Source organism: Nilaparvata lugens, chromosome 9 (assembly GCF_014356525.2).
Source record: "Nilaparvata lugens isolate BPH chromosome 9, ASM1435652v1, whole genome shotgun sequence".
Taxonomy (NCBI): Eukaryota; Metazoa; Arthropoda; class Insecta; order Hemiptera; family Delphacidae; genus Nilaparvata; species Nilaparvata lugens.
The window spans coordinates 16,152,907-16,172,613 of record NC_052512.1 but is presented as its reverse complement, the minus strand read 5'-3'; the positions used below and the strand labels follow the sequence as shown (position 1 = coordinate 16,172,613).

General features: G+C 36.7%; 2 protein-coding genes across 3 annotated transcripts in view; one reads left to right on the top strand and one right to left on the bottom strand.

The window, feature by feature from the left end:
- LOC120348747 (SPEG neighbor protein-like) overlaps positions 1-19,707 on the bottom strand; it is a 441,368-nt gene that overhangs the window by 224,540 nt on the left and 197,121 nt on the right. The gene's annotated exons all lie outside the window — the stretch shown is intronic.
- LOC111061314 (prolyl 4-hydroxylase subunit alpha-2-like) lies at positions 6,196-7,970 on the top strand. The gene has a single exon (XM_022349004.2). It carries the CDS (start codon positions 6,728-6,730, stop codon positions 7,817-7,819), a length of 1,092 nt encoding a protein of 363 aa, XP_022204696.2. The 5' UTR covers positions 6,196-6,727; the 3' UTR covers positions 7,820-7,970.

Genomic DNA, 19,707 nt, shown 5'->3' with positions numbered 1-19,707 from the left:
TTCAATCCTATTATCAATCAAACATCCTGCCAACCTACATCCATACTTCACATCCAAACTCATCCATTCTTCAAACCAAGAAGTCTTATGCTCTATTATTCTTTCAGCCAGTTTCCTCGGCAATCTATTTCCAGCCATATTTAGTGCCTTGAACATATATTCAACATGCATCCTAAAAACTTTTAGAAATGCTGGTTCCCTGTCAAGTTCCATCTGCAATATATAGTTGGGTGTTGATTGCGGCAATGATAGCATCTTTTTCGCGAAAAATCTAGGTAAAGATTCCAGCACGTCACATTTCCTGTATCCCCATACCTGTGCACCATACACCGCCACCGCCTTCATTACAGCTTCATACACCTTCCATTTCGCTTTCATTCCAATCTCATTTTTTACAATAAAACGTCTCCAGACTCCTTTAATTGCGAAATTAGCGACAGATACACGTTCTTTCACATGCTCTGAAAACGACAGCTTCGGCGTGAGTATGACACCCAGGTACTTATACCTATTAACCACCTCAATACTATTCCCATTCAAAAACCATTTCTCATGACTAGCCAAGCGACCCCCTCTCCTGAATACCATAATTTTAGACCTGACTGTAGTGAGCGAATATGAATGATACCTGTCTCCTTTGCATTTTCCGATTATATGTTCCGAAAGGTTTCCCAAATAGGATGACAATACAAGTGGGGTTTAAAAGCAATACGGAAAGGTTTTTCCAGAAAGAAAAGCTATTCTCGCGAGAGAGCACTTTAGAAAAGCGGATTTTACAGAAAAGGCGATCACGTTGGAAACTGTATTACTCTCTCTCTCACACTCTCTCTCTCTGTCTGTTTCACAATCTGCCATACAATCTCTCGCTTATTCTATTTCTTTTTCAAGCTGGATTATCTTTCACTTTTTTCTACTGCTCCGAAAGCAGATTTAGTTTGAAATATTGAATTCCAGCGACGGATAGAATCAATTTATACATGGGATGCGGAGGCCCATGGTGAGGTTCACGTTATAATGGCAGTGGAGAAAGATGGAGAACAATGTTGCCGATCCTCTGTCTTGTCAATCTCTTCTCTTCTCTTCTATATAATAAGAGAGAGTAGGGTTGTGTTTGTTCGTGTGTTCGTTTGTTCGTTTGTTCGCATCAAAACATGTCACCTTGTGGATTGCATACCGGAAAAACGGGAATGATTTAGATCTCCAAATTTCGAACATAGATTCTAAAAATATCAATCTCGTACACCTGGAAGCCCAAATTTCAATTCTCCTTCTAGATTTTTCAGAATTAATGTTCAAATTCATCTATGCTACCGTAGGCTACATGAAGTTCCATAGCCCAAAGTGTGTTTTTTATGAACAGGCTATAATGGTGTTATAAGACTTTCATTAAGAACGTCTATGTAGCGCAGCGGTAAACCGCTTGCTCACGGAGCGATAGTTCCTCGGATCGAATCCCCGATGCTTCCCAATTTTTTTGTTCTTAATTTTTTCCCTCGTATCGTATTATTATCAATTATTCTTTGAAGGAATTTGTTTTCATTACTATTGAACTTGGATTTTATCAAATAATTATTTTTAATGTAAAATTTTGTCACCAGTACAAATGAATTGGACATAGTCTTCATGCTGTAGGCCTATAATTGAATTTCATAAGAAAAACATGAATAGATCACAATAAAATTAGTAATAATTTATATTATTCAGTTATAATGTACTATCAGAACGAATTCCCAGTGAAACGAGTATTTTAGGTATTTTGTTTGGAATTGGGAAAACAAAAGGCTGCCTGATTCAAATTGAGGAGGATCCTAATCGAACTAAAATTTATTGATGTATTGGAAAAATCAATATGATTCTGTGAGGTTTTCAAGTATTATGTATTCTTCAGTTTTCTATACTATAATAAACGAAAGAACTTGCTTATACACGTAAGGAATAGGGAATTATGTTTGACGCATCATCACGTCTGAAATATACTCAACTGATTAATTTGAAATTTCGCATATAGATTCTTCATTAACCGGGGATGGTTATAGGCCTATATTTTCAAATTTCGAATTTTTTATTACGTCAAGTTTTCATTTTGCAGTTTTAAAATAGACCCTTGCGAAGCACGGGTTACCTACTAGTATATCTATAAAAGGCTAAGCCCCGACAGACTGAAATCACACCACAGCCCAAACAACTGAGCCTACAAACTTGAAATTTTGCACAATTGTTTATGATAGCCTCAAAACATCCTCTAAGAAAGGATTTTCAGAAATTTGCCCCCCTGAGGAAGCTGGGGCCCCCCAAATTTGTACAAATATTTTGTACTCTTCAACCGCTCATTGCACAGCAGTCATGTGGAACTTTTTTGTTTAGCTACGAAAAAAAACAGATCTATGCAGAAAAAATTCGACCAGGAGCAGCGAGGGGTACAGGAGAGGGCATTTTTTGGAAATTGGGTGCGGGTGTGGTGGGAGGGGGGGAAAGTCGTGAAAAAACATGTTTCAACCCGCACTTATAGCCTACTAAAATCCTAAATAAACATACAGCTTTCTGTCCTATATCGTACCGTGACGTGTCGTCCCGGAATGTGAGTGTGAGCGCTGTTATCAGGTCTGGCTGCAACTGTCTACAACGTTAATGGAAAGATACAATTTCAAGATGTTCAATGTTTTCGAACGGGAAGTATTATAGTCAACTGTCTACTAACGTTAATGGAAAGATACATTCTCAAGATGTTCGATGTTTTTGAACGGGTAGTATTATAGTCCACTAGACAGCTGATTTATGATTAATAATTCTATAGTCTGATTTTTACGGTAATATTGGCGTATGAAGGAGGCTCCTTTTCCCTTTTATATTATCCTTGAAATGCACAATTTTCAAAAACCTTGTATATACGTCAACGCGCAATTTAAAAAGGAACATACCTGTCAAATTTCATGAAAATATATCACAGCGTTTCGCCGTAAATGCGCAACATAAAAACATATAAACATTCAAACATTTAAACATTAAGAGAAATGCCAAACCGTCAACTCGAATCTTAGACCTCACTTCGCTCGGTCAATAATTTCTTGCTTAATAGAATGTAATTGATCATTTTAAACGAGTATGAACAGTTAATATTACATCAATAAACCTGTATCAGCTACCGTCTTTAAGAGGCATTAACAAGACAGAGGTTCGACAACGTTTTTCTCCTATCTTTCTCCACTCCCATTTTAACGTAGACCTCGCTATAATATCATGATTGATGCTTGAACAAAAAATATTATTCTCGTTCGTTAAGAGGTGTGTCACCTGTTTTTGATAGTCTCTCGGATAAGGAATGAACATATAAATCATCTGGTATACTGTTAGCTCCACAACAATAACTCTCTCCCAAGCATAGGAATGAATTCACTATGTCAACACCAATGTTCAATTTTCTCAAACTGTCAACCCTATATTTACGTGAATTTATATTACACTGTATTATGATATACAAAAAAGGTGTGTAAACAGGTGTGTATGGTGAACAAATTAAGTCCTTGACCGAGCGAAGTGAGGTCTATGATTCAAGTCGACGGTTTTGCGATTCTCTTCATGTTTATAAGTTTTTTCTCATGTTTCTATATTTATATGTTTATATTCATGTTCGGCATTCACGCCGAAACGCAGCAATAGATTTTCATGAAATTTGACATGTATGTTCCTTTTCACTTTCCTTGCCTATTACCATAGGTAAGGAAAGTATTGCTTTCCGAAAAAAATTAAGGTACCCTAATTTCTAAATTTCTATACGTTTCAAGGTCCCCTGAGTCCAAAAAAGTGGTTTTTGGGTATTGGTCTGTATGTATGTGTGTGTGTGTGTGTGTGTGTGTGTGTGTGTGTGTGTGGTGTGTGTGTGTGTGTGTGTGTGGTGTGTGTGTGTGTGTGGTGTGTGTGTGTGTGTGTGTGTGTGTGGTGTGTGTGTGTGTGTGCTTGTGTGTGTGGTGTATGAGTGTATGTTCGTCTGTGTACACGATATCTCATCTCCCAATTAACGGAATGACTTGAAATGTGGAACGTAAGGTCCTTTCACTATAAGGATCCGACACGAACATTTTCGATCAGAAGCAATTCAAGATGCCGGCTAAAATGGCGAAAATGTTGTCAAAAACAGGGTTTTTCGCGATTTTCTCGAAAATGGCTCCAACGATTTTAATCAAATTCATACCTGAAATAGTCATTGATAAGCTCTATCAACTGCCACAAGTGACATTTAAAGATTTTAGGAGCTACGTCCCATCTATGCAAATTTGGTTTTAGATTCCTAATTATCAGGCTTCAGATACAATTTAAACAAAAAAATTCAATTGGAAAAGATTGAGCATGAAAATCTTTTCAATTAATGTATTGTAACATTTTCACCTAAAATTGAAAATAAGCACGAAATTCGAGAAAAAGTTATTATTTCAATTGCAAACTGTTGGCAACTGTTGATTCTATTAAATGATTCACTATAAGAGATAGCAGACCTCGTATGTCTCCAGCGTTATTGTCCTGTCACCAGCTGGCTCAGATCTTTGTTTATAAGTAGACTTGAGATGCGCTAGTGTTCCCTAGCGTCAGGTGATCAATTTTTCATAACGGCAAGGAAAGTTGTGTGAGTGCGCCACACCAGATTTTCACTCTAATATTGGCGTATGAAGGAGGCTCCTTTTTCTTTTCATATTATCCTTGAAATGCCAAATTTCCAAAAAAAACTTGTATATACGTCGACGCGCAATTAAAAAAGGAACATACCTGTCAAATTTCATGAGAATTTATTACCGCGTTTCGCCGTAAATGCACAACATATACACATTTCAACATTCAAATATTTAAACATTAAGAGAAATGCCAAACCGTCGACTTGAATCTTAGACCTTACTTCGCTCGGTCAACTCTTAACTTTTTATCTGTGTTAATCAGAAAGGTGAAACGATAAATTACACTTGATGATACATTTTGTGAATATTTCCTATTTTAGTGTTCATAATGTAAAATATTTCTTCTATGTTTGGTTTTGAAGCATCCAAATTCAATAATCTACTCTTTCTAAATAATTAATGACTGGAAATTGTTTGAAGTGAACACCTACAAGACTTGACCTATCTCGGACTATGTGTAACCTCATCTGAATTTGGGATAGGAGTAGCGAAAGGTTACCTTATTTTTTATCTCCCTTCCATTTTTATGATGTGGGTACTTATTGTATTAATCAATAAAGAATAGAAAATGAGTTCACTGCATGTGCTCCTCCCCACCTCCACGAATATCACCTGAGCTCATTCATGATATGACAGCTAACCAACTGTTCAAATTTGCAATCAATCATACATATTTGAAGAACACAATGCCAAATGAATTAAGCCTGATGAATTTTTCAATGTTGATTGACAGAAAGCACACATGTCTGCATACAGTATCACATATATGTGCGATATTTTATCTCACAAAAGCTCAGTAAAACTTCTATACTTCGCAGACGTTCTAAAGCCCATGAACATTTTAATACTTTGCAGACGTTCTGAATCCTAGTGAATCTTCTATACTTTGCAGTCGTTCTAAAGCCTAGTGGAACTTCTATACTTTGCAGTCGTTCTGAAGTCCAGTAGAACTTCTATATTTTGCATACGATCTAGAGTCTAGTGAAACTTCTACACTTCGCAGTCGTTCCAAAGCATAGTGAAACTTCTATTCTTTTCAGTCGTTCTATAGCCTAGTGTAACTTCTATACTTTGCAGTTGTTCTAAAGCCTGGTGAAACTTCAATACTTTGCAGACGTTCTAAATCCTTGTGAAACCTCTATACTCTGCAGTCGTTCTAAAGCCTACTGAAACTTCTATACTCTACAGTCGTTCTATAGCCTAGTGTAACTTCTATACTTTGCAGTAGTTCTAAAGCCTGGTGAAACTTCAATGCTTTTCAGACTTTCTGAATCCTAGTGAATCTTCTATACTTTGCAGTCGTTCTAAAGTCCAGTAGAACCTCTATATTTTGCATACGATCTAGAGCCTAGTGAAACTTCTACACTTCGCAGTCGTTCTAAAGCCTAGTGAAACTTCTATACTCTTCAGTCATTCTAAAGCCTAGTGGAACGTCTATACTTTGCAGACGTTCTAATGCCCAGTGTAAACTTCTATACTTTGCAGAGATTCTTACTACTTGAGATATATGTTTGTCATTGCGATGGAGTTGCGTTTTGGAATATGTGTCTTACTGTTCAATACAATGGGATTTGTGAATAGTGATATGTATACAGCATTGGTTGATCTTGAAGGATTATTAGAAACAGAGGCTGTACTCCTCAGGGAACTGGACAATCACATAGCTGCAACAGAGCGTCAGCTGTCACAACTCAGAAGACTTGCAGCCGAATACAACAGAGAACACAGTGAGGCGACTTATGATGTGGAAGCCTACATTCAGAACCCAATCAACGCATATCGGCTGATCAAACGACTCAGCGTCGACTGGAACATGTGGAATCGCTGATGGTCGGGTGGCGGTTGGATGAAAGGGGCGGTTGAAGTTTCCTTCGGAGGCGGATGTGGTGGGGGCGGTGACGGCTCTGTTGCGACTGCAGGACACCTATCAGCTGGACACCGCCTCCCTGGCCCGGGGGCAGATCAATGGAGTCCAGTACACCACTCACCTAACATCTGACGACTGTTTTCACATAGGTAGACTTTCGTGTAACAATCGTGATCACTACCACACGGTGCTATGGATGTCTGAAGCCCTCAAAAGATATCAAGAAGATAATGTCGAACGATATCATTTCGAGGATAACATCAAACTATATCATCACGAGGATAACGTCAGACGATATCATCACGAGGATAACGACAGACTAAGGGAGATACTAGAGTGCCTGTCATACTCTACTTATAAACAGGGTAACGTGCAATCTGCATTGCAGTTGAATGATCAACTGCTGAATATTGATCGCAATGATCTATTCGCCCTGAGTAACCGCACCATCTACCTGGCAGACATCGAAAAAGGGACTGAACAAGTTGTTGAAAATCGGCTAGATGATGACACAGAACTCTACTATCAGCTGTGTCGCAACGCACTCTCTCCCTCTCCGAAAGTACTGTCTAAACTGAAGTGTCAATATGTTCACAGGAACCAACCGTTCCTCAGGATCGCGCCGTTAAAAGAGGAGGAAGCCTATCTCGACCCGAGGATAGTTTTGTATCGTGACGTCATCTACGATGGGGAGATGGAAATCATCAAGAAATTGGCGTCCCCTTGGTTGCGACGGGCCACTGTCATAAATCCTGAGACAGGCGAGGACGAGGCAGCCAGCTATCGGATCAGCAAGTCAACAGCTCTGTATGTCACCGATCACCCATCCATCAAGCGACTGCACCGGCGTATCGAGATGATGACCTCACTCACCATGGCCTACTCTCCACATCTACATGTTGCCAACTATGGCATTGGGGGACACTACGAACCACATTGGGACTTCGCCATAGGACCACACAGGGACATAGTGACTTACGAGGGGAACATCACGGATGGCAATAGAGTGGCAACGGTGTTGTCCTACATGAGTGACGTCACACAGGGTGGGGCCACAGTGTTCCCATACCTGAATGTGAGCGTTCAGCCGGAGAAGGGAACAGCGGTGGTCTGGTATAATATGCACCTGAGTGGAGAAGGAGACTTGGCAACTATGCATGCCGCCTGTCCAGTCCTCGTCGGGTCCAAGTGGGTCACCAATAAGTGGGTGAACGAACGCGGTCAGGAGTTCAGACGGCCGTGTGCGCTGAGCAGACAGACTCGACATTCGACAAGCTGGTACAGCTGAACAGAGACACCATTATCATCAGACAGTTTTGTTAAGACTGTTCAGTACACCTTTTTATTTTTATTCAAATTGGATAATCTTTTCCAATATAATTGTAAAGATCATTATAAGAGTGAGAAAAAGTGGCAACTGACATTTTTGAGTGGTCTAATAAGCGAGTTATGGGTTGTTGAAGTGCTAACTGATATCACAAATCAGCTGACAAGTGATTACACAGATGTGTGGAGAAGCCAGAAGCCATTGCTGTATTTCCATAAGGTCTATAGTTTCAATCAGGTACTTGTGGATGAGAATACTGCGTGAGGTCTACTGTTAACATAACTATTAGTGTAATTAATAAGGGAAATCTGGTGTGGCGCACTCACACTACTTTCCTTGCCGTTATGAAAATTGATCACCTGACGCTAGTGTTCACGCGCATAAGAGTCTATTATCGTGTACACAGACGCACTAACACTCATATACATATATTATATATATATATAATATATATATATATATATATATATATTTATCTGATACTCAGTTGTTGATAAGGGAGCTTTATCACTCGGTCGCTAACTATTCCTTTAGCATATTCTTTCATTTTATAAGGGTAATTACAATTTTTCTGGTTGATTCTCTCTTCTCATGAGATTTATTTAAAAGTTTCATCACAATATATATATATAATATATATATATATATATATATATATATATATATAGAAAATTTGTAATTACCCTTATAAAATGAAGAATATGCTAAAGGAATAGTTGGCGACCGAGTGATAAAGCTTCCTTATCAACAACTGAGTATCAGATAAAAGTACCGTTCTGTACTACAGATTTTTCTAGAGAATTATTTAATAAAATTATATTATTTTGCAAATTGACACGAACCGTTTATGAATTGCTCATTGAATTTCGAGTTACACTTTGTTACTATTGATCAGATGTTTTGTAGCAGTTCAAACACAGCTGACTGATTCAATATATCATAAAATGTCATGCCAGGATTTCATGCAAGCTGTAAGATTATTTCTAAAATTAAGAACTATTGATAAAGGACCAAGAATTACGAATAAAAAAATAAAATGTATGTATTTTTGTTGAAATTATTTATTATTTACGAAATTATATTATAATGTCAAGTATTATTGTAACTAACTAGGTCATAGCATGAACATTATATTACTGATAACAGCAGAAATCAATTATAACAGTTTTGAACATAATAAAAATTGTATAGGAATATTAAATTATTAATTATTGTTTCACTGAACCACATGGTGAATGAATCTCTTTGGCAAGTCTAAGCATCATATAGCATAGAATAGCACCAAAAGGGTGATCGTTTGAAAACATCATATGTTAATCTGTATTTTCAGACAACAAACCTGCCTTGATATATACTAGTGCATGTACATTGTATAAGGGGAACTATATCTAGAGAATTAAGTAGTTTAAAGAATTATACAAATTAAGTTATTGTTGTAATTAAAGGAATTATATTTTACTGCTTGCCACTGACGTCATGCCTACGTCATAATCATTCTACCAATGGCAAATTTTCATGCAAATTAATTACACAAAGATTCTCAGAGGAAAGGTTCTAGCCAAAAGGCTTAGAAAAAGACAGTCACTTCCCTTTTGAAATCCTCACCAGTTAGAAGACCTTGTTAAAGTTACCAAGACCTTTTTGTGAAATTTTTGTTCGATTTTTACATGTTTTATCTGTGAGCCAATATTTTTCGGCTATTCTATTTGTTATTTGTAAATCTATTTTCATCAATCGATAATTCAAGAGTTTAAAGTTTAATTATTCCCTAATTAATTGGTGAAGGAGATATTTTAAATGAAAATTCCACACGTGCTGAGACCGAAGCCTGGACCGACGCCGATCAAACGATTTTGATCCAAAGAAAAAACCACGACCGCCAAGGAGTTTCACGTGAGTTTTAAAATTTAAAGGGGCCCCAATCTACGCTTCGAAAAATATTACAGTGCAGAAAATAAAAATTTTTTCTTCGTTGAATTAATGGCCACGCTGACAAGCGCTTATTAATTATTAAGATCCTAGAATTTATTTGGTATAGAATTTATAAGAACTTGCAGTTGGTTAACTATCCTCCGCTGCCAGAACCACGACCCCGAGCATTTTAAAAATCTTTTATAATTTATTTTACTATTTTTTCAAAAATTGTTAAATTTATCAATCATAAAATTCTGTTGAATCATGCATGGTGTCATGCAAGTACAAGAACACTTCTAATCATTTTTGTTGATGTTAAATTATTATCAATCTGTAAATCAAGCTCTGAATCTGCACTGTCAAATCATACATTTTATTATATTATATTTCAATTTTGTCAATTCGTCTTCTGAGTTCGATTATTTCTCAAGCCTGTCAATTATTGTGTCTGATACGTTCTACATTATCAAGAACCGATCGTATACGATCATTGAAATAATTGAATTAACCTGGATATTGTAACATATCCAAGTGGATGTAGTGTGTGGGGTCAGATCGAGATTATTTATTCTCTGTCCTTACCTGCTCATATATCAGCTTTTATCTGTTACCAACTTCGACTTAGGAGCGAATTCGTCAACTGTACGGCAGATGCAGCTGGAGATCATATAATTTCCTACAATAGAGCTAAAAGCCCGACAAGACTCTGTTCTCGAAGTATATTCCGAACGATATCTGGTCCAAGTACCCTATCTTAATCCTTCGGAACTTATTAGAGACGCAGTCCCGTAAATTATCTACATCGGGACTTTTGCTCGACCTGTATGATTTTATTATGTTAATTCATCACAGGTAATAGTTTTAAGATGTCCGTATTCAGTGTCTAGCAACCGCTACACTACTTATAAGAATTTTCATCACTATACAATCTGTGATAAGAAGAATCAAGGGTGAGCGAGTGTTTATGCCTCCCGCGATTCAGACAATTGTATCGAATCTTGTAGTGAATCGATCAGTCTGTACCACTTAGCGTCCACGTACGCATTTTCAAAATTTATAGCCTCAATACTGGTGATTTAGTACAAGATTCATTAAACGTGTATCGACCTATCCTTGGAGGTGAGAGTGACTCCCCCAGGAAAAGCTTTACATGATTATACATGTGTGAGGCGTGTAAAATACCGCTTAACAATATACAAACACACACACACACACACACACACAAACACACACACACACACACACACACACACACACCACACACACACACATACAGACCAATACCCAGAAACCACTTTTTTGGACTCAGGGGACCTTGAAACGTATAGAGATTTAGAAATAGGGGTACCTTAATTTCTTTCGGAAAGCAATACTTTCCTTACCTATGGTAATAGGGCAAGGAGAGTAAAAATATAAAAACAAGAAGTACCCATTATTTAAAACCTTTTAAACTTCAAAACATTTCAAAAAACTGAAGTGTGGTCCACGTTATTAAGGCAGTGTTTTTTTTTAGCAATGATATTGCCATCCTTGTCTATCATTCAACAAAGCGGATAGCGCTATCTTTTACTCGCTTTGCTCTGTTGCCAGATCGTCTTCTAGAAATTTGGAATTGATAGTTTATTAACAAAATATTTCATCTCAATTATTCCAATTAATTATGAAATCATTAAAAAATATAATTTTCTGCTTAATAGAATATAATTGATTATTTTAGACGAGGTTAAACAGTTAATAAGATTACATCAATAAACCTGTATCAGCTGCCGTCTATAGAAGGAATTGACAAGACAGAGAATCGGCAACGTTGTTCCCTAACTTTCTCCACTGCCATTATAACGTGGACCTCACTATAGCAGTTCTCTGCTCCCATCTGATATGCTAATACAGTAGTATTGTTTTAAAGCTACTTTTCAAAACTCACTTAGCGTAAACATTTTCGAAAAATAATCAAGATAAAATATTTTGTAAATTATTATTAATTATACATTGTTGAAAGACGATCTTGCAACAGAGCAAAGCGAGAAAGAGATAGCGCCATCCGCTTTGTTGAATGATAGACAAGGATAGCAATACCATTGCTAATCAAACACTGTCATTATAACGTGGCGTTACTTCACATTAACTTTCATTGTATATCAGAAAAAGAGGAAACGTTTTATCAATATTGACAACGCTGCCGTCAAATCGAGTCATTGAGCGTGATATGACTATAGTTAAGGCCTTATGACTATAGTTAAGCCTCATGACTATAGTTTAGCCTTATGACTATAGTTATATGACTGAAGTTGAAGCCATAACGATTGACAGTCAACTGCACAGAAATGGTCTTCTCAATGACTTTGGCAGCAGAATCGTTCCAGGCGAATTGACATTACTGAATTTCAACCCCACCCCCTCGCTTTATTGAGAATTATGTTGATGGGGGTGGATTAGCTACATGTTCAGAGGGAAAAGAAGAGGGGAGAAAAGAGGTGGAAAAAGAAGAGAAGGTGAAGAGGAAGATGAAGAAGGAGAAGGAGAAGAGGGTGAGGAAGAAGAAGAAGAAGAAGCAGAAGTGGAAGAGGGTTAAGATGGAAATGAAGGAGAAGTAGATGAGGGAGGAGAAGAAGAGGAAGAAAAGGAAGAAAGAAGAAGAAGAAGAAGAAGAAGAAAGGAGGAGGAGAAGAGGGAAAGAAAATGAAGGAGAAGAAGGAGATGTAGAGGAGGATCTTCTCTTCTTCTACTTCATTTTTCCTTCTTCTTATCCCTCTTCACCATCCTCTCATCCCTCTTCTTCTCTTCTTCTCTTCTTCTTCTTCTTCTTCTTCTTCTTCTTCTCCTCCTCCTTCTTCTTCTCCTATCTCCTTCTTCTTCCTCCTATTTCCTTCTTCTTCCTATCTCCTTCTTCCTTCTTCTTCTTCCTCGTATCTCCTTCTTCATCTTCTTCTTCTTTTTCTTCTTCTTCTTCTTCTCTTCTCCTCCTATCTTCTTCTTCCTCCTTCTTCTTCCTCCTATCTCCTTCTTCCTCCTTCTTCTTCCTCCTATCTTCTTCTTCTTCTTCTTCTTCTTCTTCTCCTTCTTCTTCTTCTTCTTCTTCTTCTTCTTCTTCTTCTTCTTCTTCTTCTTCTTCTTCTTCTTCTTCTTCTTCTTCTTTTTCTTCTTCTTCTTTTTCTTCTTCTTCTTCTTCTTCTTCTTCTTCTTCTTCTTCTTCTTCTTCTTCTTCCTCTTCTTCTTCTTCTTCTTCTTCTTCTTCTTCTTCCTCTTCTAGCTACGATAAATGCTGACTCATCAATGCGTGTCACATTGTAGAGGTGTCTGAAAACAACGGGCAATTCCCGTCCGATTGAATCGTTTCAGTTTATTGAACGATCGTTCAAAACGGGAATAAGGAAGAACTATGGTGGAAGAGGGAGAGAGCGGTGTTAGTGGGGAGAGAGGGTGGCGATAGGGGGTGAGAGAGAGATGGAGGAGACCAACTGTAGTGCGAGAGAGAAAGAAACTCTACCTGACTGGAGAAACTCAGTATTAGATTCATCTATATTACAATGTAATAGCATAGAGAAACAATAGCGTAAGTAGATATCCCATGGTATAGGTTGTTTATGTCGCAACTTTTACTGTTATCCCAAGCCGATAGTCCACGTAGTTCTTTCCCATGCAGCTGTGTGACGCTGGTAGTCTCTCATATTGTGCCGTTCATACACTATCACCCCAACAAAACAGTAAGAATTGACAATAATCAAAAATAATGGGCTTGAGATAACAGTAAAAGTTGCGACATAAATTCCCTTTACCATGGGATATCTACTTACGCTATTGTTTCTCTATGGTTATATTCTGGCAAAGGGAGGAAGAAAGGAAGGGAGAGGATGTTGAGACACAACTGGTGATATTTTTCAAAGTTTGTCAATGTGTATATCATCAAGCTATCAAAATGAAAAAGTTTTTTTCAGGAAGACATTTTTTTTCTGATCATTACTTATTGAGATATGAGCGCCTCAAGTTTAAATTTTTGGAACAGAACATTTCAAGTTTAGTAAAGATAAATGGGATTTAGGGGTTAAAATCTTTATGGTATTGTTAATCTACTTAATTAGATTAACATGGTATTGAATCTACCAATTCCTTCATTGATCAATTAATTTTTGATTATTGAACGAAAATGAATACAATTTTCTGTTCTTTCAATAAATAGATGTCATGTACCATCTTCCGCTACTCGCTCAGGTACTCTATTTCTTATTGTCTCTCTCACAGTATATATATCTCTCTCTTTCTCCCACTCTTTCTTTCTCAACCAGCGATTCTTTTGTTCTCTCACAAAAGTTGGTTGTGGAGTAGCAAATACGTTGCCATTCGAACGGTAATTAATAAAGTTTGCCTTTAATTATAACTTCTGCAACGGGAATCGATAACAACTGGTACAAAAAGATAGAAAATGTTGACAGACAAGAAGTGCTGTGAATGAACACTGAGAGAGAGAGAGTATATGTTTCCGTGGGACAAATAAAAAGAGGAAGGATAGAGAAGAAAGGAGAGGGAAGAGGAAAAAGAGTTGCAGACAGTATTAGAGAGGAACGGAGTGAAGTGGCGGAATTAAAGCAAAATGGGGATTTGAAAAAGTGGAACGAGAAAAGATTTGATTTGATGTTTTCAATAGTTTGATTACAATACGACTCATACACTCACTCATCTAACTTATGGAACAATGGGCAAGTACCGAATGTATTCAACAAAGTATAATCCGCTTGGTTGAAATAATCAGTAGTTCTGTGAACAGTAGACCTCGCGCAGTTATAAACCACAGCCTTCTCTTATACAACTGTCCATCAGAGTAAATTATGTCCTGTCCTGTCGTGTCGGCGAGACATCGGTGTAAAAACGGCTAATGTGAAAACGGTGTGACGCTAATGGCCGTTGGGGTTGGTGTATCAAAAATGCTAACATCAAAAAAATCTGGTGTGGCGCACTCACACAACTCTCCTTGCCATTATGAAAATTGATCAACTGACGCTAGTGTTCCCGCGCATCTCAAGTCTACTTTTCTAAGATCCGAGCCAGCTGGTGACAGGACAATAGCGCTGCAGACACACAAAGTCTGCTATCTCTTCATAGTGAATCATTTAATAGAATCAACTGTTGCCAACAGTTTGCAATATTGGATAATCACATTTTCTCAAATTTCGAGCTTATTTCCAATTTTAGGTGAAAATGTTACTAAACATTAATTGTAGAGATTTTCATGCTCAATCTTTTTCACTTCAAATTTCCTGTTCAAATTGTATCTGAAGCCTGATAATTGGGAATCTAAAATCAAACTTTGCATAGATGGTGCAGTGTTCCTGAAATTTTACAGATATGAGACTTGTGGCAGTTGATAGAGCTTATCAATGACTTTTCTAGATATGAATTTGATCAAAATCGTTGGAGCCGATTTCGAGAAAATCGCGAAAAACTCTGTTATTCACAACATTTTTGCCATTTTAGCCGCCATCTTAAATTGCATTCGATCGAAAATGTTCGTGTCGGATCCTTACGGTGTAAGGACCTTGAGTTCCAAATTTCGAGTCATTCCGTTGATTTGGAGATGAGATATCGTGTACACAGACGCAAATACACTCATACACACACACACACACACACACACACACACACACACACACACACACACACATACAGACCAGTACCCAAAAACCACTTTTTTGGACTCAGGGGACCTTGAAACGTATAGAAAACATGAAATTAGGGTACCTAAAATTTTTTCGGAAAGCAATACTTTCCTTACCTATAGTAATAGGGCAAGGAAAGTAAAAAGCTAATCACCTTCAAGACATACTTCAGCTCTTTCTTTCTTTATTCAAAAAATAAATAAACAATCAAATACATTTCAAAAAGCAAATACAATATTGTTTTCTAATTTCTTATATGTGTTCCCTATAGTCTACCCTGTGTGGGGACACTTGAATATATATAATAAAATATTTATATATAAATTTAAATATTATAACATGATGAACATAATCGATTGAATATGATATTATATTGAAATAAATAAATATGTCAATTTATAATCAATATCGGGGCTTCGATTTGGAGTACAAAAGCATAGGAAATTTATTACGAAAGAAGAAATTATGATAAAATTCATACAGAAATGAATTCCAGTGGAAAGCAAAAATTTCCCTCACAACGGACCAGTTGCACAAAAGCCGCTTAAATTTTATTCCTGATTAACTTCACGTGAACCAAATCAGAGAAGATCATTTCAAAAAGATGGATTCACTGGAATTAATCAGGATTGGAAATAGCCCGGCTTTTTTCAACCGGCACTAAGTACCTGATTGAATGATTACAAAAGATCAACAGCTGAGTCATAATTTTGACACAGTCCCACACACATGAACTCGATCACTCACTTCCATCACCAACAGACGACGAAATAATTATTATCAGCTGTTTTTCCAAGGATGAATAATAATGATCCTTTTAATGTCCTTTAGCAAATATTCCCAGGGATGAGACCTAGTGCAATTGAATCTTTGTATTATAAACCTACTATGTTCTGAAATTCGTGAGAATCGTTAGAGCCGTTTTCGAGATCCGGTGAAATACAAACATATAAACATTTAAACATCTAAACATAAAAAGATATAGAAGTTGCTCGTTCAATAGTATAGGATTCTTGCACACATTCACACAAACACACATTCACACATGCTCACACACACACACACACATACACACACACACACACACACCACACACACACACACGCGCGCGCACACACCACACACACACATACTGGCAACAGGTTAGCCCGAGTTCAAAGCAGAGAAATGTTGAAAGAAAATACCATGTTACTTCCAGTTATTAATTGCATGCGTCATTGCATGCAACTGATTGTCCACACAACAGCCGATTTTTCACTTGGTAAGATTGAGATGTTAATTGCATGCCTCATTGCATACAATTAATGATCCACTCGACAACTGATTTGTGATGAATAATACTATAATCTGAATTATCGGTCATATTGAAGTTTGAAGGAGACTCCTCTTCCTCTTGTATTATCCTCGAAATACAAAATATCAAAAAACCTCTCATGAATGTCGACGAGCCTTTTTCCAAAGTACTTGTATACCAAATTTTATCCAAATCGGACAATAACTGCGACTGTAACTGCGGTACAAACAAACAAACAGACAAACAGCCGATCGAGTCGAAACTAAGACCTCAGCTTCGCTTCGGCCAATGAACAAATCTCATTATCTATACATAAGTAATAATTTTAACTATAGTGAGATCCACGTTATAATGGCGGTGGAGAAAGATAGGAGAACAATGTTGCCGATCCTCTGTCTTGTCAATACATATAGACGGACAATTCTATAGACGGTAGATGATACAGGTTCATTGATGTAATATAAACTGTTTATTCTAGTTTTAAATAATCAAAAATTGTATTTTATTAAGCAAGGAATTATATTTCCCAATGATTTCATAATGAATTTGAATAATCAAGATGAAATATTTTGTTAGTTGAGAATTAAATATCGGGGCACCGAGCTTCGCTGGTTATTTTTATTTATTGATAAACCGAACACAATTCTCCAAAATGATCGTGTTTATATTTCACAGCTGGCTATACGTCATCTTATGAATTTCGGGGATGCGATTTCTTGATTTTTCACATAGTCACGTTTTTACTATCCACAGCTGTTTCAGCCGAAGATGAATTATCCTTTTGATGTCGTTCAGCGAGTTTTTCAAAGGATGAGACCTAGAGCAATCGAATCTTTATATCATAAACCTTCTATGTTCCAAATTTCGTGAAAATCGTTAGAGCCGTTTTCGAGATCCGTTAAACATGAATAACCAGATAAAAAATAGCCAGATATAAGAATAACCTGATTTATAAATACAGAAATTGCTCGCCTTATATAATAGGGTATCGGGGGACCGAGCTTCTCTCTGGAGTGTAAAGACATAGAACATTTTTATTGAATTTTGAAGATTTTGAAGATTGAATCCATATAGTTTATATTCTATTTATTCATTCATTTTTTCAGTCGTACAATTATTTTACAGGAGGCACAACAGGCGTATTCCCAAAACTGGCCCTTTTCAAATTTATACTACAGTCCAAGTCAAAATTCAGGTTGAGCTACTATCACTCATCAAATTAACAATTTATTGACACTCTAAAAAACAAACACATCATCAATTACAAACAGATAGACTAGGAATTCGATTTAGAATGATATACTTATGTTTATACTATGTTTGCTACAATTTTTGTTAATATACTATGTACTATTCTACACTAACAGCATCTAGTTACTATTTTGGACTTTCCCAATCATGTTTTCTAGAAAAAAGAGAAAAAACAGAAATAAGTTTCTCTTGCTGGATTATTTTTCTCGAAGAGATCAGCTGAGGAATAACCAACACATGCACTGACATACGACAAAATTCCCAGCTGTTTTTTCAAGGACGTATTTACCCTTTTAATGTCCTTCAGCGTGTTATCCCAGGGTTGAGACCAAGTGCAAACGAATTCCCAAATCATAAACCTAATTTGTTCCAAATTTCGTGAGAATCGTTGGAGCAGTTTTCGTGATCCAGACACATACAGATAGATAAACATATAAAAATCACTCACACAACTTTCCTTGCTGATTGAACTACAAGCCTCATTCTTGAACGAGAATAATTTAGGGGAATAACATAATGACGATTGGCGGCAACATATTTGAAACTATGATCAGACTACTATCATATATAATTATGTGTATACTATAATTGTTTTTAGAGTAATTTTTCCTTTATGTAAACTGTGGAATTCTATGATTTTTTTTCAAAAGTCGTCAAAACAGCCGTTCTACAGATGAAATAAATCGACTATGTGTTTTTTTTATTAACTGCTCTCCAACCTACCTCATGCACGAGAAGGAGGTTACAAAGTCCATTTCTCAATGATAGGGTATGAACCCTCATTAGTTTCCCGGTAAAATGACTCATGCCAATTGATAGAGCTAATAAATAACTATACAGGATATGAATTTGAAAAAAATCGGTCAAGTCGTTTTTGAGAAAATTGTAAAAAACATGGTTTTTTAGTAATTATCCGACATTTTTCTCAAGAATATTATGGAGCTCCTGCGATTTTCCATAAATGAGACCTATGTCAGTTGATAGGGCTTATGAATAGCTAAACATGATATAAATTTGGAGAAAATCGTTAGAGCCATTTTCGAAAAACCGTGAAAAACATGGCTTTTTAGTAATTATCCGCCATTTTTCTCAAGAATATTACGGAGCTCCTGCAATTTTCCCAGAAATGAGACCTATGTCAGTTGATAGGGCTTATGGATAGCTATCCATGGTATGAATTTGAAGAAAATCGTTGGAGCCGTTTTCGTGAAAAACGTGATAAACATGGTTTTTCAATGATTATCCGCCATTTTTTCTGCCATCTTGAATTGAATTTCTTATTGTCAGATCCTCATCGTATAAGGACCTTTAGGTTTAAAATTTCAAGTCAATCGGTTAATTAGAAATGGAGTTATCGTGTTCACAGACATATACCACACACACATACACACACACCCACACACACCCAAAAATCATGCTTTGTGGACTCAGGGGACCTTGAAACGTATAGAAAACTTGAAATATGGGTACCTTAATTTTTGGGGAAGCAATTCTTTCCTTACCTATGGTAATAGAATTAACATAAATTAACATCTAAGGCTTCCTAGACCACATACAACCTTTTTCCAAAAATCATTTGTTTTCCTTGGCCCCAAATTTTTCAACAATGTGCCTGATTCAATTAAAAGAACTGATAATATTTTTTCATTAAAAAAACAGATTCCCAAATGGATTATTAGTTGAGTATTTCACTAGAACTTATTGAAAGCTTATTCATTGTAACTAATTAATTAAGTTGT

Excerpts from the sequence above, each read along its gene's own strand:
- LOC111061314 (XM_022349004.2), top strand. The coding sequence starts at position 6,728 with ATGTCTGAAGCCCTCAAAAGATATCAAGAAGATAATGTCGAACGATAT.